Source organism: Pholcus phalangioides, unplaced genomic scaffold, assembly GCF_987345545.1.
Source record: "Pholcus phalangioides strain wild (caught in Gottingen) unplaced genomic scaffold, Ppha-v1.0 ptg000011l_1, whole genome shotgun sequence".
NCBI lineage: Eukaryota > Metazoa > Arthropoda > Arachnida > Araneae > Pholcidae > Pholcus > Pholcus phalangioides.
In genome coordinates this window covers 61,024,113-61,047,870 of record NW_028301604.1, presented here as the reverse complement: position 1 = coordinate 61,047,870, position 23,758 = coordinate 61,024,113, and the positions used below count along the sequence as shown (strand labels likewise).

General features: G+C 35.2%; 1 protein-coding gene across 2 annotated transcripts in view; it reads right to left on the bottom strand.

Moving 5' to 3' along the window:
• Sec31 (COPII coat complex component secretory 31) overlaps window positions 1-23,758 on the bottom strand; it is a 90,531-nt gene that overhangs the window by 51,262 nt on the left and 15,511 nt on the right. For both annotated transcript variants that reach the window (XM_089239843.1, XM_089239842.1), the window contains exons 4-11: window positions 20,329-20,527; window positions 13,796-13,891; window positions 11,104-11,244; window positions 10,698-10,840; window positions 6,033-6,141; window positions 5,759-5,926; window positions 5,050-5,139; window positions 2,135-2,350 (exon numbers count right to left, since the gene is read on the bottom strand). In XM_089239843.1, the coding sequence (XP_089095969.1) occupies window positions 2,135-2,350; window positions 5,050-5,139; window positions 5,759-5,926; window positions 6,033-6,141; window positions 10,698-10,840; window positions 11,104-11,244; window positions 13,796-13,891; window positions 20,329-20,527 (1,162 nt within the window). The remainder of the gene's footprint in view (window positions 1-2,134; window positions 2,351-5,049; window positions 5,140-5,758; window positions 5,927-6,032; window positions 6,142-10,697; window positions 10,841-11,103; window positions 11,245-13,795; window positions 13,892-20,328; window positions 20,528-23,758) is intronic.

Sequence of the window (23,758 nt, the reverse complement as noted above, 5' to 3'; positions counted from 1 at the left end):
ATGACTGACAGCGTTCTCAGGTCGATTGAGTGCTGAGCAGATATTTGGAATGGCCAACTCAGTGATTTTATCTGCCATCAAAGCAAGCTGTTGAAGACCTTCACTTGAAGCAGCTGGTATAGCTTGGACGTTAGCATGGAATCGTGCTAAATACAATAATTTCAACAAGTCATCGCTGAAGTTACGTCTGGCCAGCTCAGGCATTTGGGCAAGCAGATGCAATAGTTTTTGATCTCCTAGCTCTAAACTTTATGGTAGCATATAGGTTTCGGATGATTCACTCTCCTCGTAAACCTGAATCAAATGTGTCTTGAGCGTGTCGTATTTGTTCTACTGGGGAGGTTCGAGAACCTAATTTTGGACGGTCGATAAAATATCCGCATCAATGCCAGCAATAGTGTGGTTGAACTTTGTGTCATCGACAATTATCGATGTGATTGAGAATTGTGCTTTTAGTTGAACGCACCACAAGTTTGCATTGTTTCTCCAAAATGGAGGCGGCTTTATAATGACACGATCGACACACTGCGGACTATCCATTTGCAACAGATGAAACTATTATAGGCTTACCTTGAGAAGCTTGCTGTTCAGATCAGAGCCGGTGGCACCAATCTAGGCACCTATCCGTAGGGCTGGGTGTTGGGCACCATTATAAAAGATGAATGACAATCAGAAGGTTTTCATAAACGAACATAATTTATTTGGTAAGGACACATCGTAAAATACAGGACCTCATATACACATGGATTCCAGCCATCGGCATGAAAACATTAGATTTTTATCGCAGCTTGCATTGCTAGGTTACAACCATCATCTACGATAGGTAAAAGTTCAACTAGAGGTCACGGTCACTACACCGCTTTAGTAATTTCTCAAAATGTTTTTTTCTCATACAAATACAAATACAATAAAAATACAACGCCACAACAGGCAAATTGCCCAACGAGATGGCTGACTTAAGAACATCATGGATCCCGAGCCATTTTTTGGAGGCCCTACCTACTGCTGCTACACCACACATGCAACCCCCCCCCCCCGCGGAACCCCCAACGAATCGGTACATGCGGGAATGTGCGTGTACGTGTAGTGAAACCTGACGTGAAGTTTTTTGTTTCTCTGTAATGCTTGTTATGTGTAGTGCTGCCATCTGCCACCAGTTTTTCAAACTATGAGTGAAGTGTTATGATTGAATGATTTATCGTTGTAGGACTGTTGCTTTCTGTGGCGAGACTTTTTAAACGGGGAGATCAGCTTGCATTTGCGCCTTGAAGTTGGGAACCACAGAAAACCAACTTCAGCCGACCACCACTGTGGGGTTCGAACCCGGATACTCGCATCGCGAGTCCGTCACTATAACCACTCGACCACCACAGCGGCCATAGGGTGGCCGCCATCATAGATTAGGGTGTTATTGCATTTTGCACTGAACAACACTGCGAATAATAAAATGAAATATTGAAGTAAGAAGAAGAGTTTATAATAAATAAAATTACTCAATGATTTTGGGCCCATTTTACTTGATGCTCAGGGGCTGTAAAACCAGACATGGCTCAGGCTCTGCACCATAGGGGATGTTTGGGAAAGTTTTCTCTAACAAGGTTGTGAATAAATGAAATGGCTTACATCGAGTGTCGATTCTACTACAACTGACAAATTGAGAAAGAAATACAGTACTCATACTAGGATGAATCAAGAGAAGATATTGATACTTAGATAAGACAACCATAATTTTTTATGGATAGTGTATTATATTTTATCATAGGCATTAGTTTTTTTCATGACTGCTTTTATTTTGGGTTGCTGTGCTTTAGATATATTTGAGAGACATGGCAAACATATTTTTTTATGGGCACCTCATAGGGAATTTTGCCTGTTATGGCCTGTTTATACTTGTATATAACTGATAGCCAGTCAAATCTCAGAAAACTTTTACAGCCAATGAACCTTTTACATCATTATTTGTGTTCAGTATGTTAACTTCAAACAGGACACAATAACTTCACTTTTGTTAGGTGTTTCAAAATTTCAGTCTTCATAATCTCTGCAGCATATGAATTATGATTGTCTAAAATTTTAACTTATCAAGCTATTCTCAAATTAAAAAGTTAAATTTATTACATCAGTAATAAAATACCTCTAACAATCTCCATTGAAGTCTTTTCTCAATGTCTATACAAGACTCAGATTTTTTTTGACAAAAAGTACTCAATTGCCCAGTATTCAAAGCATGTTCCAATTCTGCAGCTCTTTCCAAAACTTCAGGCTCACTAATAACTGCATTGATACGAACAGAAAATTTAGTGGGACAGCCATGAAGAGTTTGACCGAAGCTTATCAACCTCCCACCAAACTGGAAAAAAACAGTAAAGACAAAATATCTTAAAAAATAAAACATCCAGAACATTCTTAGCATAAACCAAACATTTTCAAACCAAAATTTCATGAGTTTTTAAAATTTTTACTCAGCATTGAAACTGAGTATTAGTCATGGTGTTTAAATAATATTAATGCATTAAAGAATTAGAAAACCTGGCGTATAATACCACTCTACTATATTAATATATGTACTGTAATTTCGGGTTAATAAGCCGCTGGGATGTATAAGCCACACCCAAAATATGGAGGGGAAAAAAGGTTTTCATAAAAATGATGCAGCTTCATATAAGATGCACATAATTTTTTATTTAAAAAAATTGAATAAAACTCAATTTTTACATTTAAATTACTTTGTTTTTCATTGAGTTTTATAATATTACTGCTGCTTATGATTTGAGTTTCAAGCTTGCATTGTAAGATGATTTGTGATTGCCTAGTTGTGTTCTATAATTTCCCATTGTTTGTACTATGAATTTTGAAACACCCAGTAATAATGCCGTTATAAGAACGTATCAAATACGTTATAGCAACGTATCAATTGATTGTGATTTTATACAATTTTCGCTATGAAATATGGCCTGCATAGTAATATCTATTGAATTTTCTACTAGCTGTCTTATGTGTGTGTGTGATCAACGTATTAAAAAAACCCTTCAATGTGAACGGGCTGCCATATTTGTTTACGTTCATAGATTTGGGTGGCTTTGACTACCGCTCATACAGGGTACCGCTAACATCAGCTAAAGTAGACTATTTACTATAGCTGGTGTTGGTACTGCGCCTAAAGTTCAGGTGATGCAATGTTGCAAGAGTTTTTACATGTGAATGAGGGTAGAGGTTACTCCCTAAAGAAAAGAAACAGTAGCAGTGGAAAACAGCAAACTTAATGTTTTTTTTCTTAATTTTTTAAAAGTTTTTATTCTTTTCATGTTGATGGCAATATGAATTTCTAATACAGAAGCCCTGTAAGCATTGCAAAATACAGCATTGCTGGTCTATATCTGGAAAGTTGGTAAGTCTGCATTATGTTTGAATTTGGTTGCTGTGGAGTTCACAAGATCCCCTGATACAAGCTAGTAACTCTAGCTAAGATGGTACTTCTAGGAGCTCAAACTGAAGCCAAGGCACCTATAGATAATATGACTGAGTATTTTTAGGAACTCAAACTCTAGCCATGCTCTTTTTATGCTTGGGAACAGAGGTCCTTTCCACAATAGGTCCCACATCATACATTTCTTCAGTAGGCACCTTAAACTAAGATCAAAGACAGGCACTTCATAACGAGCATATAGTGAACATCATATACTCAGAATTAAGGTGCCTATGAGAGGTATTTCTAGATGCTCTACTCAGAACAATTATTAGTGAACAAAATAAGTTTCATAAAGAAGACGACAAGACGTTGTGCTTCAGAAAATGTGGGGGCTGCCCTGACCATGATTTCAGATGAAGAGTTTGAAAACAAGGAAACAGTTATTTTCCGGATATTACGCTGAGGTGAGCTCGGAAAGAAATGTCATCACGTCTCCGCTGGGAGAAAAGTTTGAAAACAGTTTTCAAAAAATTGTGATAAGAAATACCTCCAGTTTACTCCCTCTTCTCCCAATGCTGTGCTATATAGACAAAATCACAGTGAAAACTGCAAAGAGAAGCGCATAAATGGAGTTTTCAATTTTCCATCCATGATACTCTCATCCATCCTTTTAGTCATTGAAGGCAAAAAAATAAAGAATTAAATTTAAAAAAAAAATTAAAAGTCATCTAGAAGAATAGGTGCCAATGTAGGCAAAATTTTGATTGGGGGAACAATAATTACCCCCCCCCCCGGCTACACCACTGCACCTAAACCCCTTACATAACCATTTATTCATATAAAACAAATAACAGTTGAGTCTTGATAATACAAGTCAAAAATTTGATCTGAATAATCTGAGCTGCTGAAAAATTTTTTTTTCTTATATTTCTTCTCAAAACACTATCTTTCTGTAATCCCCCCAAAGAATGCTCTTTTTTTTCATTTTCCTCCAAAACTCAAGTGATTTTGGTTTGAAGGAGATCTTCGCAGCCCAGTCTGTAATATAATTTATTACAGACTGGGCTGCGAAGATCTCCTTCAAACCAAAATCACTTGAGTTTTGGAGGAAAATGAAAAAAAAGAGCATTCTTTGGGGGGATTACAGAAAGATAGTGTGGGCCAGTGAATAAGGAACAAAACTGGCAAAACTGTGTTATGCTTGAAAATCTAGTGGTCAAAGTACTATCCCTATAAACTTGGTATAACATTATAAATTTAAAAAATGAAAAGTTAATTTGGCATTAAAAAAATTAAAAACCATCGACCATTAAAAAAATTTTATGGTAAAGAAAAATGGTAAGTCTCACAAATAAGATGTTTTTGCAGCTGCTGAAACAAATGTGTGATTTTTGTAAGAAAATTTAAAAGAAAAACTACTCAAAATTCTCTTGAAATTAAATTGAAAAATTTCTTAGTATTTAAACTGTTCAATGTATCTCTAAACCAAGTGTTGTCATGCAATGCATGTTTTTCCTTGATTTATAAATACATTTCATAAGCTAGTATATTGACATTGTCTAACATACAGAATAGATCTAGTAGAACTGTCACATAACACGCACAAGAATGTCAAAAAATATTAAATGCATTGAACATACAGCAAAACTTGCACCAGCAGTTCGCCTCATCCACTTCGGTTGCTTTGGATAAAAACATGAAAATTCTATATTTCCTAGTTCTTTAAAACCCTGCAAAAGAAACAAATATTTTTTATGATTTTAATGTATGTACCACAGCTTCCTGTGCATAATCTGCATCTGTAAATTTATCTATTTTAAGAAAAACTACTATTGGTGTATAATATGTATGTGCAAATTTCATTACAAATAATAAAATCTTAAGGAATGTAAATGGTAGTAGTATGTAGAATGTAAATGTTGTAGAATATTATGCCATCTATTACCTTGACTTTCTCAGTGGCATTTATGGGATATCTCGTCTAATTTGATGCTTTGTATATCAACAATTAAAAGATCTGGGACTTATCTTTTTGGTTGTTGTGATGGAATGGTTGCTTATAATGAATGATAATTAAATAAGCTAGACTGTATTTATTTTTATTCCAACTTCTTAGAAAAAAGAGCTGCAGATGATACACAGTGCTACATAATCTGCAGAAAGAAATACTGATGTTTTTTAATGTATAAATCTGTAGATTATATGTAAGGAATTACTGTATACACACAATATCAATTGAAAGTGTATAATAAATACCCATGTCATCTAACTAGCTACACACAACTAAATTAGCACAAGCTTCAGATTATTAGTATAATTGTTGAACAGATCAGAAAAAAAAATACTTACACTAGACATCCATTCAGGCTCCCCACTAAAATCTGATCGGTTATGTTGATGTGGGTAAAAAATACCAACATTTCCATCACAGGATGAACTTGCAATATAAGAAGGATTCCTGGGACACCATGCTAAATCAAAAGAACTTTGGCTACCACATCGTGTTGAAAAAAGAAGCTGCAAATAGAAAAATCATATTGAATGTTTTAGGAAAATGATGAAATTATACAGCCTTTGAAAGTAATTGAAAAAAATGTTTTTTTGTATAAAATATAATTCATGCCTTTTCCTTGAATTCAGAAATGGGATTCCAACACAAAAGTTTGTTTTCTTTCCCACTAGACAATAACAACTCAGGATCTTGAGGACACCATGCCATTGTCAAAATACCTCTTTGATAGAAAGAAAGAAAATATAAACAATTAATTAAAAGCATATATAAGTCTATAGTACAGTGAAACCCCCCCCCCTCTTTTGTGGCCATTTTTAGAACAGGAAAATAAGCTAGTAAAAGAAAGGGGGAACCATAAGAAAGAGTGTACCTATTGAGACATTTAAAACAAATATTATAATTTGGAAATAAACACAATTATGATAATATAAGTTAGAGTGAATAATATGAGCTCAACTGCACTTAGAGAATGTGAATTGAATTTAAAAACCCTTTCTTTCTCTCTCTGCATGCAGCCAAGAATTTTGAGGTCTTCACTAACTCGCGAAGTAAGACCCCACTATTGTTCTTATCTCAGACTGGGATTCTTCTTATCTCTTATTACGTCTTTTTTTCCCTCTCATCTTTTTATTTTGAGCACATTGCGATCTTTTCTTTCCGCTGACCACTCATATGGAGATGAAATCCATAAGGATAAGGAATGTTTAAACAAAGAATGTTGCAGCACATAGGGGTTCTAATTAAATGGTATGGAGCTATGAAAATAGCATTATGATTGTATTTGAGGGTGGACATTAAGCAGGGGTTTGGAATGCATACTTCACAAATAGGTTCTTTTCCAGGGAATTTTTATTTGGCTGTAAAACTAGGATGGCCATTGGGGGGGAGGGACAACACCATAAAGCTATCAAATAGCAACACTAAGCACCAGAAGGTTTAACCCTTCAAAGCAGTTCAGATTTTCTCTCTCTTTTGAATAAAATATAACCTTTCCCTCAATAGAAACTCACCAAAAATAGAATCTTGGTTGAAATCAAGTAAAACTGGAGGAAAGATTCTGGTCCAAAAAAACTTTTTTCTTTTATCATCATAAGATTACAAACTAATGACTATGATCCTGAAGTCAATGATAAATACAGCCCTTTAGATAAAAATGAGCAGAAGAAAAGAATTTTCGAACGAAAAAAGTTTTTCCTTACACAGACTAGAGGCACATGCTTACACAAATGAATGCCACCACTAGAAAGTATAAAAATGATGTGTTGTTTACCTTTTTCCATTCTATTTCTGATGTACCCTGTACGTCATACCATATTGAAGGGTTAATCAGCCAAATAAGTGTATTTAATTTCCATGACAATACAAATTCATTATTAATAAATTGTTTAAATTTTCTAATTCCAACCAAGTCATTTGCATTCATCTTCCACGTTGAGAAAATTTATGAAAGCATTTAAACTTCTATTAATTTGGATATATGTATAAAATACTTATGCAAATAAAAGTTGATCCAATAGAGCAGTGGTTCTCAACCGGGGGCCATATGGCCCCCCTAGTGGTACTGGGATACTTCAAGGGGGCCACGGAAGAAAATGGAGAAAGGGGCCATGACAGGTGGTTTGGAGGGCTGCAGAGAGCTGAGAAGAAAAATTGAGGTATGAAGAAAAAAGGCTTTTATATATTAGTAACTATACACTTCCAGAATCCAACAAAACCACCCATAAAACCGAGGCCTTCTTAGGGCATGGACCCACCCGGGCCTCACCGTCTACATTTTGCAGCAGGTTCCCTAGGATAGGGTTTTTCGCAGGCCCCCGGCTACATTTTTCAGACCTGTCCTCTATATTAAATTTATAGTGTGAAAAACAAACAATGGTGAAAACCATATCAGGCCCCGGGCTGCAGCTTTGTCAGTCCCACTCTTGTGAGGGGTCATGCCCGGGGGTCTCATATCCATAAGTGACCCCCACCTTATGATATTTTGTGAAGTATAATAAATTTTGAAAATAAGTAGGAAATATGTAGGCTGTTTATTTCCAGCTAATTATGGGACTACCATAGCATTACTTTGCCTAGGGCGCCCATGATGTTGAGACGGCTCTGAATAGAACTCGGACTAGCGGGGAGCTAAATAAATTCTAGGCAAGTGGTCTGGAGGCCAATGTTATTTTGCGAAATTTTCGTTCAATATAAATTCACTGAAAAAATCAATTCAATATGTATAAAGGATCTTGCTTCTAGTTGAGGGTCGAAAACTCTGGGTAAGACAGGGGAGCCACGAGAAAAAAAAATGGTTCAAAGGGGGCCACGGGCAAAAAAAGATTAAGAAACACTGCAATAGAGAATCCTGAATGAAATTTTTTTGAAAAGGTCAATTCAAAAATGTTTTATTCTGAAAAGTAAGCTGTTGGAGTTTTCCAAGGGACAGCACAAAGCATATGTGACATGTGTGGCTTCAGGGTGCTGCTCTAAGAAGAGCAACAGAATTAGGGAATAGAAGGAAAAATAATAAATAATTAACAAAAATAATTTTACGACTGTAAAATTCAGAGAAAAACTAACAAACTGAAAATTTCTCTAGAGAATATTTCCTATACTTTCCTCATGTGTGATGAAACTATTGATGCAATGAAACAGTGCAATTCTTCTAATTTTTTTATCAATCCAGCTCAACATGAAATGGACATGCAGATATAAATATAATATGTACAGGGGAACTTCAGTTAACAAGCGATTCGTATAACGGACAAAAAATTTTGAACAAATTTTGAGTTAACGTTTGACTCAGTTAACAAGCGATGATTTGCACTACAATTAAAAATCTTGTGTTTTGCTTATTTTGATTCCTGTTATCACAACCCTGAACCACTGGTTTTTCACTTTCGCCCACACACCTATTGTGAAATTGTGGGTAATATTCAGGGCTGTCATTTCAACTTTTTCCAGGGTGGAGGGGGGGGGGGGAAGGAATCTCTTACTTTTCAAATAGAGATTGCAGAGATTTGTTAAATGTGGGAAGCCAAGTGAAATTTTATAGAAAAGAACCACGCAAATAAAGCTATAGCAGTGTATGAGCAAAATTATGAACCTGTACAAAGATAATGCAATATTTCTCATTTCTGAGAAATCCTAAAAATGAGACAAAAGAAAGTGTCATTGGATAGGTTCTTTTTCAAAGTCACACAAAAAGAATAAGTTTGTAAGCAACACAGAGTATGTAAGTCATTCTAAATGGTAATCCTCCTCTCTCAAGTCATTAGAGTAAGTTAATTTGTAAACATTTATCATATTGTATGTTTATTTATGGCATTGTTATATTATAGTGAAACTTTGATATAACTCTGCAGACCAAGAAAAAATATCACTGTTGAGGGATTATCATTACATAGAGAGGCAGCAGTTTAACATAAGAGTATAGACATTTCCAAACAAGAGTTGAAAAAATATTCTCGTACATAGAGGGATTTTTATACTGAGTATCATAAGAGCGAGGTTTCGTTGTATTATTGATTGAATGCCATTTTTATTAGTCATTTTTATGTGAATGAATAATTGAGAATTATCTGAGTTTCAATTATTTCCTATGGGGAAGTCTAATGTGGATAACAAGCACGTTCACAGAACGAATGAAGCTAGTTAATTGAAGTTTCACTGTATCAGTACTGAGAAGTGGGAGAAAATACTAATTATCCTACAAGGGATAGGAACTTCTACTATAAAATTATGACACTATAGCCTCGTTCACATGTACAATAAAACATCCCGGGAAATTCCCGGTAACAGGGATTTTCGCTACAAACCATTCACATGACGTTTAGTTTATGCCAGTAATCCCCCTCTTCTTTCCGGAAGTCGTCACTGGTTACGTGGGTTGAACGGAAGTGGTTGATTCAAGATGGCTGACGAAGGAACTTACAGTAGTTTTTGTGCAGCGCAAAGGATTATGGGAGAGAAGGTCGGTGTCGACCACCAATCCACCCCAAGAAAGATGGGCTTTTTTTTATGAGCTTCTCGCCCACCTTTTTTTCCCTACGAGAGAGAGAGAGAGTTGCCATGCCGGTAATTATCACCAAAGCTACCCCCAATCTTGCACATGTGAACAAGGCTTATATGCGGAGTTTTTCTTATATTTTTTTGGGTGCAGCTTATACACCAGAGGGGCATGAGAAACATGTCTTGCATGGGTGAAAATTTCGTCTTGGGCCGATGGTGGAGGGAGGGTTGACTGGTAGTTCTATCAACAAGCTGAATGAAGTTGTTTTATGTAATCCATAGCAGTATATGAGGATAAAGCAAAAAATGGGTAGACTGAAACATTAAAACTATTACATGGCTATTAAAATGTGCATCTGTATTGATCAACTGTTCTATCTGCTGAACCCTTCTGTAAATTCCATTGACATAATTGCTTTTATGTCTTTTCAGGAATTTTGAAAGACTTACTTTCCTTATTCATATTAGTCAACACTCAATAAAATGACCCCCTTCGTTCCATTGAAAACAGATGTTATATTGGGAGAGTCATTATATCGAAATAAAAACAAATATGATAGTCGTTGTATGTAAACATTTGGGACTTATTGTACTAATCGTAATGGAATGGTCGATATAACGTGGGGTCATTATAAATAAAAAAATTCAATCAAACAACACTCTTACACATAATCATAAAATTTCATTTTATATATTTAACAGTTTATTTCATAATTTAATTGCAGCCGGGTTGTCTTGAAACTTAGTGGTTTTCAGAACAAAATTTAATGAGATGTAAAATACCTTTCATGACCTTCCAAACTGTGTACTGGATATGAAGCATATCGTAAATCATAAAGCTGTATTATAGGACAAAGGTCATTTTCAGATGCTAAGCAAAGCTGAGTTGCTGCTTCTGGATGCCATGATAACATCTTCCAATGCAACTGTAAATTGAGGGAAGATAACCTATTAATTACTCAAATAAATACTCCACATCAGTAATAAAAAGGGTATAACAGAAAAAAATACTTGAGAAAGATTTTTTAGCAAAAGATAAGATTATCATTCATGTAAAACCATGAAACAATCAAGAGACTAAATTTTTTTGCTATTTTGTATTTTCTTGCATAAAAACATGCCGAAATGTACATGAAAATTTCTGAAGCACACATGGGGTTTTCAATGACCAAGAGAATGAATGTTTTACCATTTGAACAGGATCTTTTGTAACTTTCATAATTGGTTCATTTCGTCTAAGATCCCATACAGCACAATGAGATGGAAATGTGGAGGCCAGAATGTGTTGCACTTGGCAGTTCCAAGCAACAGATGTTACATAATCTGAGGGCTAAAATAAAAAAGACATAGTAAATACCATATATATATGAAGTTTGACAAATCCTCATTGTGATATTGTTCAATCAATATTTAAAATTATGCACTGACCACTCCTCCTTTTGCTTAGGATTAAGTTAATAATCAAGGCTAACATTAAATTTTGGATTATTCAGTATTGCATATACAGTAAAATGTATGTAATCCGGCAAACCCTTCTGCTCTAGAAAAAAATTTACAAAATAACTGCAGGCTATTCACAAATACAGTGTGATTACTTTAAAATTTTACTATGCCTTATACAGTCGAATACTGTTATAGCGAAAATCTTGTTTTAACGAACAATTTTCTAATCCTCCAAAAAAGTTTACATAGGAACAATATTAGGTAACCTGGAATTCCTTTATAACGAAATTTCATTTTAACGAAGTGATTCCTCCGGTCTCTTGGCGTTCGTTATAACAGGATTCGACTGTATCAGTGGTTTCTAACCAGTGGTCTATGACCCCTTGGAGAGGTTTCAGAGGGGAGGGGCAATGTGCTTGGATGAGGAACCAATTAGCTTATCATTTGTGCTGAATATCATTCTGTAAAGGTGGCAGTGGCCGTCATCTTATTGTCAGAGGAGGTCTCTGGCATTTGTCTTATTGACACAAAAAACTAAGAACCTTTGCCTTATACAGTGTATTACTGATGAGTGACATTTTGAATTGAACACACTGTGGTTTAAATAAAAGATATATTTATACATTTTACCTGTTTAAAATAGAGATATACAATATATATTCTTCTGATACTCTTTTCAAATAAGTACACCATTAACATTAAGGAACACCTATATACATAATACAGTTGGACTCACTTATAACAAACACAGATATTACCCATTTTTGCATATAACAAAGTTTTTCAGTGGCACATGAATTTTGTATAGTTTATGTGTTTATGCTATTTTCATTACAAGGGTCAAACAGTGATTTGATATGATTCCAAACTCGTTATAGCACCAGAATTTTGTTAAATAAATGGTGGCGTTAAATCAGGGTTTGCCTGAGTTCATAAATACTTTCACTGATTTTAATAACAGTTAAAAATATTTCATCAACCTATGATGAGCCAGTATCTTTATGGGTGTAAATTCTGAAAATAAAGAACAGGAAAAATGGAATCATATGTCTAAGCTTTTGTAACATTCCCAATAAAGTTACTCAGTCATAGTAATTTTTCACTTATCAGATGAACAATAATCATTATTATCACAGGTAATTTATTTTTTTCATTCAATGTATAAATATACATTTATGTTTTGAATTGAGATAGTTCAGTTCAATAACTGAAGTGAAATTAATGGCAGAATGCTGTCACCAGACTTATCTCATTTCTGAGATCTCTTCCAGCCTAGCTTTATGGCAGAGTTCGATAATTTGCAATTCATTTAATCATTTAATTTTTTTGCTTGATTATAAATAAACAAGTAAAAGAGAACAATACTCTCAGTTCATTTCATGTAGAATAAAAAAAATAAATAAATACAGATTTATACTAGAATCTGGTATAAGGGAAAGTAAGAGCTAATGGAACAAGGCCAGATTTAAATATTTGTTTGGTTCTTTTTTTTTTCCAAACATTTCTTTCACATCTGAATGGCAACAATCAAGATTTTGCCATTAATCACAAAGAGTAAACCATTCTTGATTATTAAGGAAAAGGAAAGACAAAAATCAGTTTTTCACCCTGAAGAGTAATTTTTTTTGAATAATTTTGAATTATTAATTTTTTTTACATTGGTGAAGATACTGATAATAGGTATACTCTGAGTATTACACTTTTACAAATTTCAGTTAAATTTTCTCGCGATAAACAGGTGCTGTTCAGATTTCTAAAATATAAACTTTTAGCCCTTGGGGTCTAATGAGACAAGCACAGAGATTAGTGATTAACAAACTGTTTTCTCTCAAGCAAGAAAAAAAACTTCAACATATATTGCTAATATAGCATCAAAGTTACACCATAGCTTAACAACGATTGAAACTAGAAAGCTCCTATTTCATTACACTTTAGCTTAAGCATAGAACCTCATGAAAGATTATGCTTAAATAATATTTCATGGTTTATTAACTTTTTGTGTCTATTTTCTTCCCTATTAGACTATAAGGTTGAGATCTAATGGGACAAAAGAGTTGATGTATAAAACTGATCATTCCTGCAAAAGCAACTGAAATTATTATTTTTTTGAATATTTTAATAAAAAACATACAAAATGTATATATTCATCAATGAAACAAAAAAAATTAAATTTGTTTATTTCACTTCAAAAAAATCAAAAACTAAAGGCTGTCCCATTACCCCCCCCCCCATATCAATGGACATGAATAAAGCAGTCTCTGGATGTCAAGGGCTAAATGGCTATTTCTTTTTTGTTTAATAAAAAATGTGACACAGTTAAGAAAATTTTTTTCATTACTCTAATATACACTCATAGTACTCTAATGCAACTAATTCACATGATTTTTTTTTTCATAGAATCACTTGGTTATTTGAAGTGATATTTCAATTGCATCTACCTGTGACTTAATTTGTGGTACTGTGGGTGATGATGGGTTATTGAGATCCCAAACAAAAATCTCAGATTCACTGGAACCAGATGCCAATAAACAGTCCTGAAAAAAAATTATATATGCAAGTGAATTAAATGTACTAAAAGGTTGTAGTTGCAAAATTAAGTAATGTTGTTGAAACACACCAATACCAGCGCCATAGGCAACTGAAATATGTAGTGTGGTAAATAAACATTGTAAAAAATATGTATTGTAATTTATGTTTTTAGGAAGTTGATAACAAAATCAAAAAATGGCAAAATATGAGAAGCAAAAAACTGATAGCAAAATTGATGACAAGAATTAGAATGCAAAATAGTGAAGTAATACATTTTTTGCAGAATATGAAATTTGAAAATTATCAAAGCTAGTGTCTGGGGTCTCATCGGGGGTAACACCTAGACACTGGCTGGAGGATGAATGTTTCTGAGAGTACTTTAAGCATATGCCTAAGGAAGTACTCAGTACCCTGACATACTGCTATTGTACTATTTAAGTCCATAATTATTGAAATTCAAATGAGTATAGAATATTAAAAGCCAAAAAAAAATATTGTCAAAATTTATTATTAGCAAAATACAGTCCAATATAAAATTCAAATGAGTATAGAATATTAAAAGCCAAAAAAAATATTGTCAAAATTTATTATTAGCAAAATACAGTCCAATATAAAATACAAATAAAGTAGAAGGTAAAAGTATGTACCATATGTGAGTAGGCCCAGTTCTGTGGCAGTCACCCTGAAGTTACATGGGTTCGATTCCGGGTAGAGACAGGCCTGTAACTAGGCTGGGGCAATGGGGAGCACTGCTCAAGGGTCTAGGATTGAATGCCCCCCCCCCCCACAGAAAATGTACACTCATTTTGAATTATAATCTTTCATAACCCTTTCAAAAAGTGCTCCAAGGAGAAATTTGCCCTGGGGCCCCAAGAAGGCATGCTAAAGCCCTAATAGATCATCTTATAATGAAATTCTGGATGAGGTTGCTAAAAATGCCAGAAACCATTCACAACTCTACTCATTTTCCTCATTTTAAACATTTCAGTTTCTCCATTTTACCAGCAGAACACCTTTTCATCAACCTCCCAATTAATGAAATAAGGTTTTTTATGAACTTAAGATTAACCATGACATACTGACATCCTACTGGCAGAACCTTGTTTTTCAGAAATAACTCTGATTGCAATGTTTGTAACAGACATGAGGCTCACGATCTTGTCCATGTAATTTTTTACTGTCCAATATATACATATCTTTCCGCTAAAAACACATCTTAAAATGCATTAATTCCCTAGAATCAAATGAGCAGTCTCTCATTCGCCTGCTGGATACCAATGTTTCTGATCGACCTTTTATCTACAGATTATTTAATTTCTTTCGAAATTTGCAACTATTTTTAGATATACTGGAAATTTATGAATGAAGTGTATTGTGCGATCATTTTTGTGCTGTTTTTTCCCCTTCATCTTGTGGATTGTTATGTGTTTTTAATTTTCCCCGATGTTCTTTTTGTATTTTTAGATGTAAATGTGTAATTCTTTGTTATTGTATCACCTATTGTAATAGGCCGACAGCCCTTAATACAATTAATAAATCTAATCTATCACAATCGCGCGACCTTAAAAAAGTGGTTTTACTACTTTGTATACTGTACTGCACTCATATACACGTAAGTTGTTGAAGATATTTAGTTGTTTTCCTTAATGAGGGGCTGTGTACAGAATTTTCAAAGAGAATTCTGGAGTTTCTATTCTTCTGCGGATTTTCTCCCCTGCAGTTACATATCGGAAATTACGCAGCTATCTGCCAGCATTCAAAGACAGCAGTCTATAGGCGTAAATTAGCCTTGTTCTTAATGGATTACGAATGCATATTTTTTAAAAATCCTAAAGGATTTGGAACGGCTGTTCAAAGTGTAAAACATTTTCCAAGATCGTTCAGAAGAAAAAAAACATGCGAGTCTGTAAAAACTCTGGTGAAATAAATTAAGAGAATTTGCATATTTTATCAAATTTCATGAACTGAACTGAATGTAAAACCACTGCTTCTAGACAAAAATGCAAATCTTGTACGTCAAATATGTAAGCGTACACGTGTGTGTAGGCGGAGCCAGTAGAGAAACAGGCTTTATAAGCGCGCGTAAGTTAAGTGTTCGCAAAGTGTGGTTATGCGCGAGTACAGACAGAAAGAATACGAGAATAATGATCGGCAAAATAACGGATTTATTTAACGACAGCATATTGATCTCCACTAGAAATCATTGAAAAACGAAAGTCCATATTACGTCTAACATAACTGATGAAACAACGCAAACATAACACTAAGACAAGAACCACAAAAACAGGATCCCAAAAAGTTCATATATATACACATTACAAACATGTGCGATCGCGTCATGATTTGCATATTGGATCGTGATCGATCCGGTTACGGTTGAGTTCCTTAAATTTGCATGAAAAAGAAATAAACCTAACATTAAGACGCATTTCGTTCGCTAGCACACCTCGGCGAATTTCTTGGTGTTATTTTGCAGCAATCGGTTAATTTCAAATTATAACAGTAAAAATGAGTAACCACCAACATTTAGATGATGGAATGAGGTGGCGAATTGTGGGGAGGCTAGAAGCAGGCCAATCTCAAGTCCAGATTTGTAGAGAGTTCAATTTAATGCCCAGCGTCGTGTGTAACTTATGGAAACAGTTCCAGGATACCGGATCCATCGAGAGAAAGCCCGGGCAAGGTCGTCCAAGAGCCACGACGGCCAGAGAGGATCGCTATTTGTCGATTATAGCGAGGCGTAACAGGAGTGCTACAGCTTCTCAGCTCTCTCGTGACTTGTATGCAGCCACAGGAACCCGTGTATCAAGGGTGACTGTTTCTAAAAGACTTCATGAGAGAGGGTTGTTTGCAAGAAGACCTGCTGTTTGCGCCCCGCTCACTTCTTCGGACAGGAGAATCCATTTATCATGGTGCAGAGAGCATAGAGATTGGAGTATGGATCAATGGGCGACCGTGCTCTTCACTGATGAGTCCCGGTTCATCCTAAGCACCAATTCTCGCCGTACGTTCATATGGAGACAACCAGGGACCCGCTACCTACCCTCCAATGTCCGCGAAATCGGCCATTATGGCGGAGGAGGTTTAATGTCTGGGCAGGCATCATTTTGGATGGCCGCACACCTCTCCATGTCTTTGAAAGAGGCACTGTGACTGGTGTGAGGTCTTGGAGCCCTATGTTCGCCTTTTCAAGGGTGCAGTTGGCCCTGAGTTCATTTTAATGGACGACAACGCAAGGCCACATAGAGCTCTTCTGCTCGAAGATTTTCTAGAGAGTGAGGATATTCGCCGGATGGATTGGCCAGCCAGATCTCCAGACCTTAACTCTATAGAGCATGTCTGGGGCGCTCTGGGGAGGGCAATTGCAACTCGCAACCCCCCTCCGGGAACCATCCAGGGAATGAAAACAGCGTTGCTGAACGAGTGAGACCAATTGCCACAGGAAATGATAAACTGCCTTATTTCAAGTATGAAATCACACTGCGAGACCGGTATATCTGTAAGAGGGGACCATACCCCCCATTAACCCATCTATTAACCTATTTTTTTGTTTATTCTGCAACCGCTGTTTCATACCTTCCGACTCCAACAAGTGTTACGCACGATCATGCGTGTGTATTACAATTATTGAATGGTTATTTGTTTTGTATTGTATCAATGTATGTACATATCAAATTTCATTACAATCGGTACAGTAGTTCTAGAGATAATCGACCAAGTCTGCAAATTCTCTTAATTTCTTACACCAGTATATTATTGAAAGAGCTAAGATTTAATGTTCTAAATGGGAACGTTATAAGTGAGATCAACTGTATATTTGGTTTAGATTTTGTTATATGTGCTACATTCCATATGTTAAATTCTCAGCACTAATGGGCTTCTTTGCAAGTTTTTCCTACTAGTAGACAATGAAAGTAAACGAACCTTTGGATAGAACATGTTTTTATAAATGAATTATTTGATTCACAGAGATACCTCCTATCCAGAACGTGGCCCACTGTTCTGTCTCAAGGAAGAGATATAAGCAGGTGATCAAAGACCTGGAAAACGCTGGAAAAAAAATTGGTAGAGATAGTAGGGAATTATGCGAGGAGGGGGGCATACGTTTTTCAAGATAAATTTTTTCAAGAGGGACCCACTTTCACTCAAAAGGGATCCAGATGTTTTGAATACCCTGTGTCCCGGGACCAAGGTAAATTAGGGCACAGCAGCATCTCTACTGTATGTATAATTTTATGTTCTAACAAGCCTAACCATGTACCGCAATAGTACTTATGTAAGCCTTGTGCCAGAGTTGTAAGACATCAGGGCTGTTTGTGTAGAACTCGCAACATACTATTACATTCTAAAATAAAAATGGTTGTACTATTGTGGTCCACATTTCTCATTGTTCTCTTTTTTTTTCAAAAAAAAAATTAGTCACATTGTTTTTATTTTTTATTAGAAGATATTCAAGTGCAAAACTGGGGGGGGGGGGGGGAAAGCAACTTTTTACAAGTACTAAATGTGTAGCTGCCTTTAGTATTTTCAAATCGACTGTTGTACATGCACCTTACCAGTGCAATATCCTGGGCTTGGAATGTAGCTATCCTGCTCCACCCTTAAAATGTTAACCTTTTTAAGATCACAGGCCTAATATTACGTGCAAACACCAGTGGAATAATTCAAACAAATTCTCTGTCTTCCTTTACCATAGACCATAGTCTCCCAAACTTTTTGTTCCATCGCCCCCTTCATCAGAAATTTTTTCCTCTCATTGCCCCCCAACTGAAGTAAACCCATAGCATCCTATGTTAAATCAGTAGGTTCTATCGCCCCCTTGAACCATTCCATCTCCCGCCAGGGGGCGATATTGCCCACTTTGAGAAACACTGCCATAGACGATATACCATTTACCTATAAAGCAAAGCTTTATAGTAACCCTTGCTTTTTCTTTCCCTCCTGATGTTTTTTCCACACATATAATTTATCTTTCTGTACATGTAAAAGCAAAAGAGAACTCATATGGTGAAGGTGAAAAGAGAACTAAAAAATTCCCTTATTTACCTTATCTAATTTTTCCTTTCACCCTGCTTCCTTTTTCTAACGTGCGGTTAGGTTAGGACAAGATTACCAGATTTATCGCAGATTCACCAAATAGAGATAATCCAAATTTCTTGACAAAAAATCTTGTACATGAAGTGGTTAATGCTGTCATTTTTTATTATCACAATGTATATATTGAAATTCAAGACAGGGGAAACATAAAAAATATGTTTAGCATTTAATGCAGCGAATGCATATAAAAAAAAAGAGTGGCTACCCTCACTAGAAGCCTTTACAAGAATACATATATTCAAAAACATTATATAAAATAAAATAAACATAAACTATAAAATATAGACAGTCTATATCAGTAGTTTCAGTCTTGCGTTCCCCAGTAACTCCAGGGATATGATATAAATTAAGCTAATTAATTTAAGACGCAGAAGATAGTATTAAAATAAGAAAACTAGGTATTTGTATTTTGGATCTCATTCATGAAAAAGTGGCCCTTTAGGTAAAGAGCTGTATACAGATGACTTCTGGATGGAAGTAAAAGTAGAATCAAGTCTACATGGGGAAAATTACAGCCCTCAAAAATGACCCAGGGGTGGGAAGTGACAAAGTCCATTTTGGAGCAGCAAAATTCAGGATTCTGAGCAGTTTTGGAGCAGCAAAATATAGTCTGGAACAGCAGCACTTCAAATGGACTAAAAATTTTCTAAAAGTTTTCAATTTTTTTATACTCGGAAAATTTTTGCAAAATGGGAGAATTTCGGAAGAATCAACATGATGTTTGGCGATTTGACACTCGTTATTTGGCGAAGTTGCTAATTACCATTCCTAATTCAGGTGACTTGCTCTTTTACTCGAGGAATGAAATTTTTTTTCACGAAACATCTGGATTTGACGTAATGATGATCGACTATAGTAATTTCTGTTGCTTGAAGTGGCGACTTTTTACTTTTTTTGAAAACAGAAACTGACTCACATTTGTGCTTTAAAGCTGAAAGACCATTGCAAATCATCTTCAGCTGCACGATCACAGATATTATCGGGTTTTGTGATGGAAAGCCTAATGTGTGAGGGGACGATAGTTTAAGCACAGTGGAATAAAACACGCTCTTCTGGGAAAGAATCGTTCCGTGGCAAGCAGGGACAAAAAGTTTCTGGGCGTGCTTTTCGAAATTCCAGACATACTGAAGCAAAATTCGCTATTTGGCGCAGAAAAATACGAAAATACGCTATTGGAGCAGGATGGCTTAAGATGTTAATTTTGGCGCAATTAGTGCAGAGTTCCCACCCATGATGGCCATAAACAAAGGTGACCTTTCAGAGAGGTCTAGCTGTATTTTTACCATTGAATAGTTTTCAACTTTACAGGAATTGAAAAGTAAAGCTGGTTTCATCTCTCACTTACTTGAAATTTATTAAAATCAAGGCAATGGACAGGTCCTGTATGTTTTTTCATTTGGTAAATGAGGGAGTTCTCTTCCTTGTTGATAATTTTTTCAGGGTCATAAATAAGAATATTTCCATCATGAGTACCACCTATTATTCGACCACTATTAGCTTCCATTGACTTCATTCCAATGCAGCCCCATACAAGTTTATGGAATCTGGAAAAAAAAGGAAAAGAATACACCTGATACTTTATTATCTGAATTAGAATTTCGTACCTTGAAGGAGGTTGAGAACAGTTTTGAATAAAGTACAGAACACTTTGAAAAATTCTTACCTTTTGAAACTTTTTTAATTTCAATTTTTGAATTCTGAAAATCTTTTTTTCTTATAAATTGCACACACATATATATACTTTAACTAATTTCAGTGAAAAAAATCTTTATTTGCATATTCTTTATAAAATATGTTAAATTTGATAAAATTCCTAGTAGTAGAGAAGAACTAAAACACATTAATAGCCTATAACAAATTTACAGATATGAAAAATTGTGTGGAGTCTATTAACTGTTCTTGACATATTTTTGGCCACCAACTTCAAATATTCTTTTCATTTTCTCCCTCATGTAATAATTTTTCACAGGATTTTAGTTTTACAAAGAAAAATGCTTGAAAATGCATTATTTTGGCCTTTCAAATGTGGAAGTCCCAAACGACTTTTTCACACGATATTTGAATCATTTGATAAGCATTTGACAAAAAAACAGCATAGAGCGAAGAAAACTTTATTTTGTATTGAATTATTTTAAATTCTAGGTTGAGCTTTAAGACTTTGAGACATTAAAAAATATTACAGTATATACTTATGCATAATGCCGATCCCTCTCTCCAAGGCTGCAACTAGGAAGAAAAACTGACTTTGTCACCTGGGGCAAATATTCTTTTTGCCATCCTCCCTCCTCATAATCTTGAAAAAATAAACTTTATGCTCTTCTTGGTCCAAAGGGCCCAGAACATCAGACCTGCCCCCTCCTCTAAAGACCACCAAACCAACTAAAAATTTAAAACTTTGCTCATAAGCGAACTGCCAAAAGTAGATATATTTGAGGGAAAATATGTGATTCATGGAAAATTTCCAAAATGTAAAAGTTACAATGGAAAGCTAAAGGAACAAAACTTTCAAAATGTTTTCCCTCTGCCCATTTTTTTAGACATTTTATAAGAAAGCAATATAATTCATTCTTCTACAGATCTCTACGGCTATCACACGGTTCAAGTGAGCAGGGATGCACAATGTTTTCATTCTGCTGGCCACACATGCACGATGGCTACCATTTGCTGGCAACAAATATGTACTTATCACATTGTGTAGATATACATTTTTTAAAAGCACCTTTTGCAGATGGATGGAACCCACTTCATTCTCTTGTTAATTGGTTATTTTCCTCAAGGTTAATTAAGGGTTAAAAATTAAGGAGTGAAATAAATTTAAAAAAAATTAAAGAGCAGGAGCATTCTAGATCCTAATGGCTTTGTATGTTAGGTAATGCAATACAAATATAAATACAACACCACAACAGGCAAAATGCCCGAGGTGGCTGATAAAAAGATGCCCATAAAAATATGGATGTCATATATTTTTTTAAAAAAAAGCAACCCAATTAAAAATGCAATTAACACAAATTATAAACAATATATACACATGATTAAATATTATACAATGCCCATAAAAAATACTTATGGTTGTCTTATTCTAAGTATGGATAGCTTCTCAATTACCCCAACATGTTTATCGTATTTCTTTTTAATATCGTATTTCTACAGAGGACAGTCAGAAAAGATGAGCAGAATTTTAAAAGATAGTAGAATGCGCAAAACAAATATTTTAAATCATAAAATACATGGCCTAATAGAGGGAACTTTCCAATGAAAGTGAAAAAAAACATTGCCTCAACTTCTTTTTGTCAAACATCTGAACAGCATCATCAATGAGGCTTCCATTGATACAATTGATACTCTTGAGGACCTCCTCAGCAGAACTGCTGTTGTTGCTAAAACTGTGCACAAAATATGCAATATCTTCCAAGATCTATAAAATGCATTCAGAAGCTGTGAAGCATACAATAAAATAGGTAGTTGCTTTTTTGAGAGGTTTCTAAAGGTGTGTTTACAGGGCGTTGTCCTTGAGTGGTTTGCTGGGATTTCCCCCATGCATTTGTATGGCTACTACTACTTCACCAAACACCAACTCTAGCCATATCGCTATATTGCAATTTATTGCCATTAGTGAGATGGGTTGGAAGTGAAGGTGCTGTCTATCGGTGGTCGCCTCGAGTTCGTTAGGGAAAATATCTTATCTATATCCTCCCTTAGGTTCGAACCCGGGACCCTGACAACAACCTTCATGATGGTAGTCGAGCATCTTACCACCATGCCACTCGAGCAAGCATTTGTATGGCTGTCACAAAATATTTCATTAGCAATGCACACTAGACAAACGCCAAACTTGAAAGCCTCTGCTGACTATGGATTCGAGAGAGGAGCTAGCGTTGCATCTCTGATTTTGTATAGTCAAGGCTGTGGTTGGAACAGATTTGTGAAGTGGGGGAAGAATAAAAAATAGCACAGTGAATTTGCAAAGAATAACCACAGCGATTAAAGGTCACGGAGAGCGAGCCTATGTAGATGCACTCTAAGAAATTGTATTACAGTGAAAATCCAATATAACGATTATAGCTATAGAGGGTATAATCGTCTATATAAAAATATAATACTTCAGTTCCAATGCACTTTCCATGAATTTAATATATTCAATGTATAATGATAATTCCTTTATAATGATAGGTTTCTACAGTCTCTTGAGCACCTTTATATAGTCATTTTGTTTTTGTATGTTCTATTGCATCTTAAAGTTTTACCCATCATTTTAGACTTGTCCTGCACATGACGGTTTTTAAACACACAAATGATGAATATGAAAACTTTACCAAACACAATCAACTTCTTTCTGATCACTCCCAATCACTGGCAGTCACATTGTTGTCCAAGTATTTTCCGTAAAGTAGTCAGTGCCATCTTGAGGGGTGGGCCAAGGAACCAACCACAATACAAAAACTTTAAATCAAAGATTCCAAATCATGAAGATTTTATTTATTCTGAATTTTTTAATCAACTTTTCTAATTCTTTAATCAGTATTTCATTTACTTTGTCATTGTCAATTTTATTCAGTGTTTTACAGCTAAAATAAAATTTTTACAATACTTGAGAAAAAGGGTACCAAAAATATTTGGGTCCACCCCCCAAAGCCAAATGTTGTGCATTGTTCTGCAACAAGCCCTCGGCTGGATAGAAATGTTGTGCAGTAAAAATCACTATAATAGTGTTTTCTACACTTTTCTTAAAATTCTTCCACATTGTTCTGCAGTAGCACTGATTGTTCTGTGACACA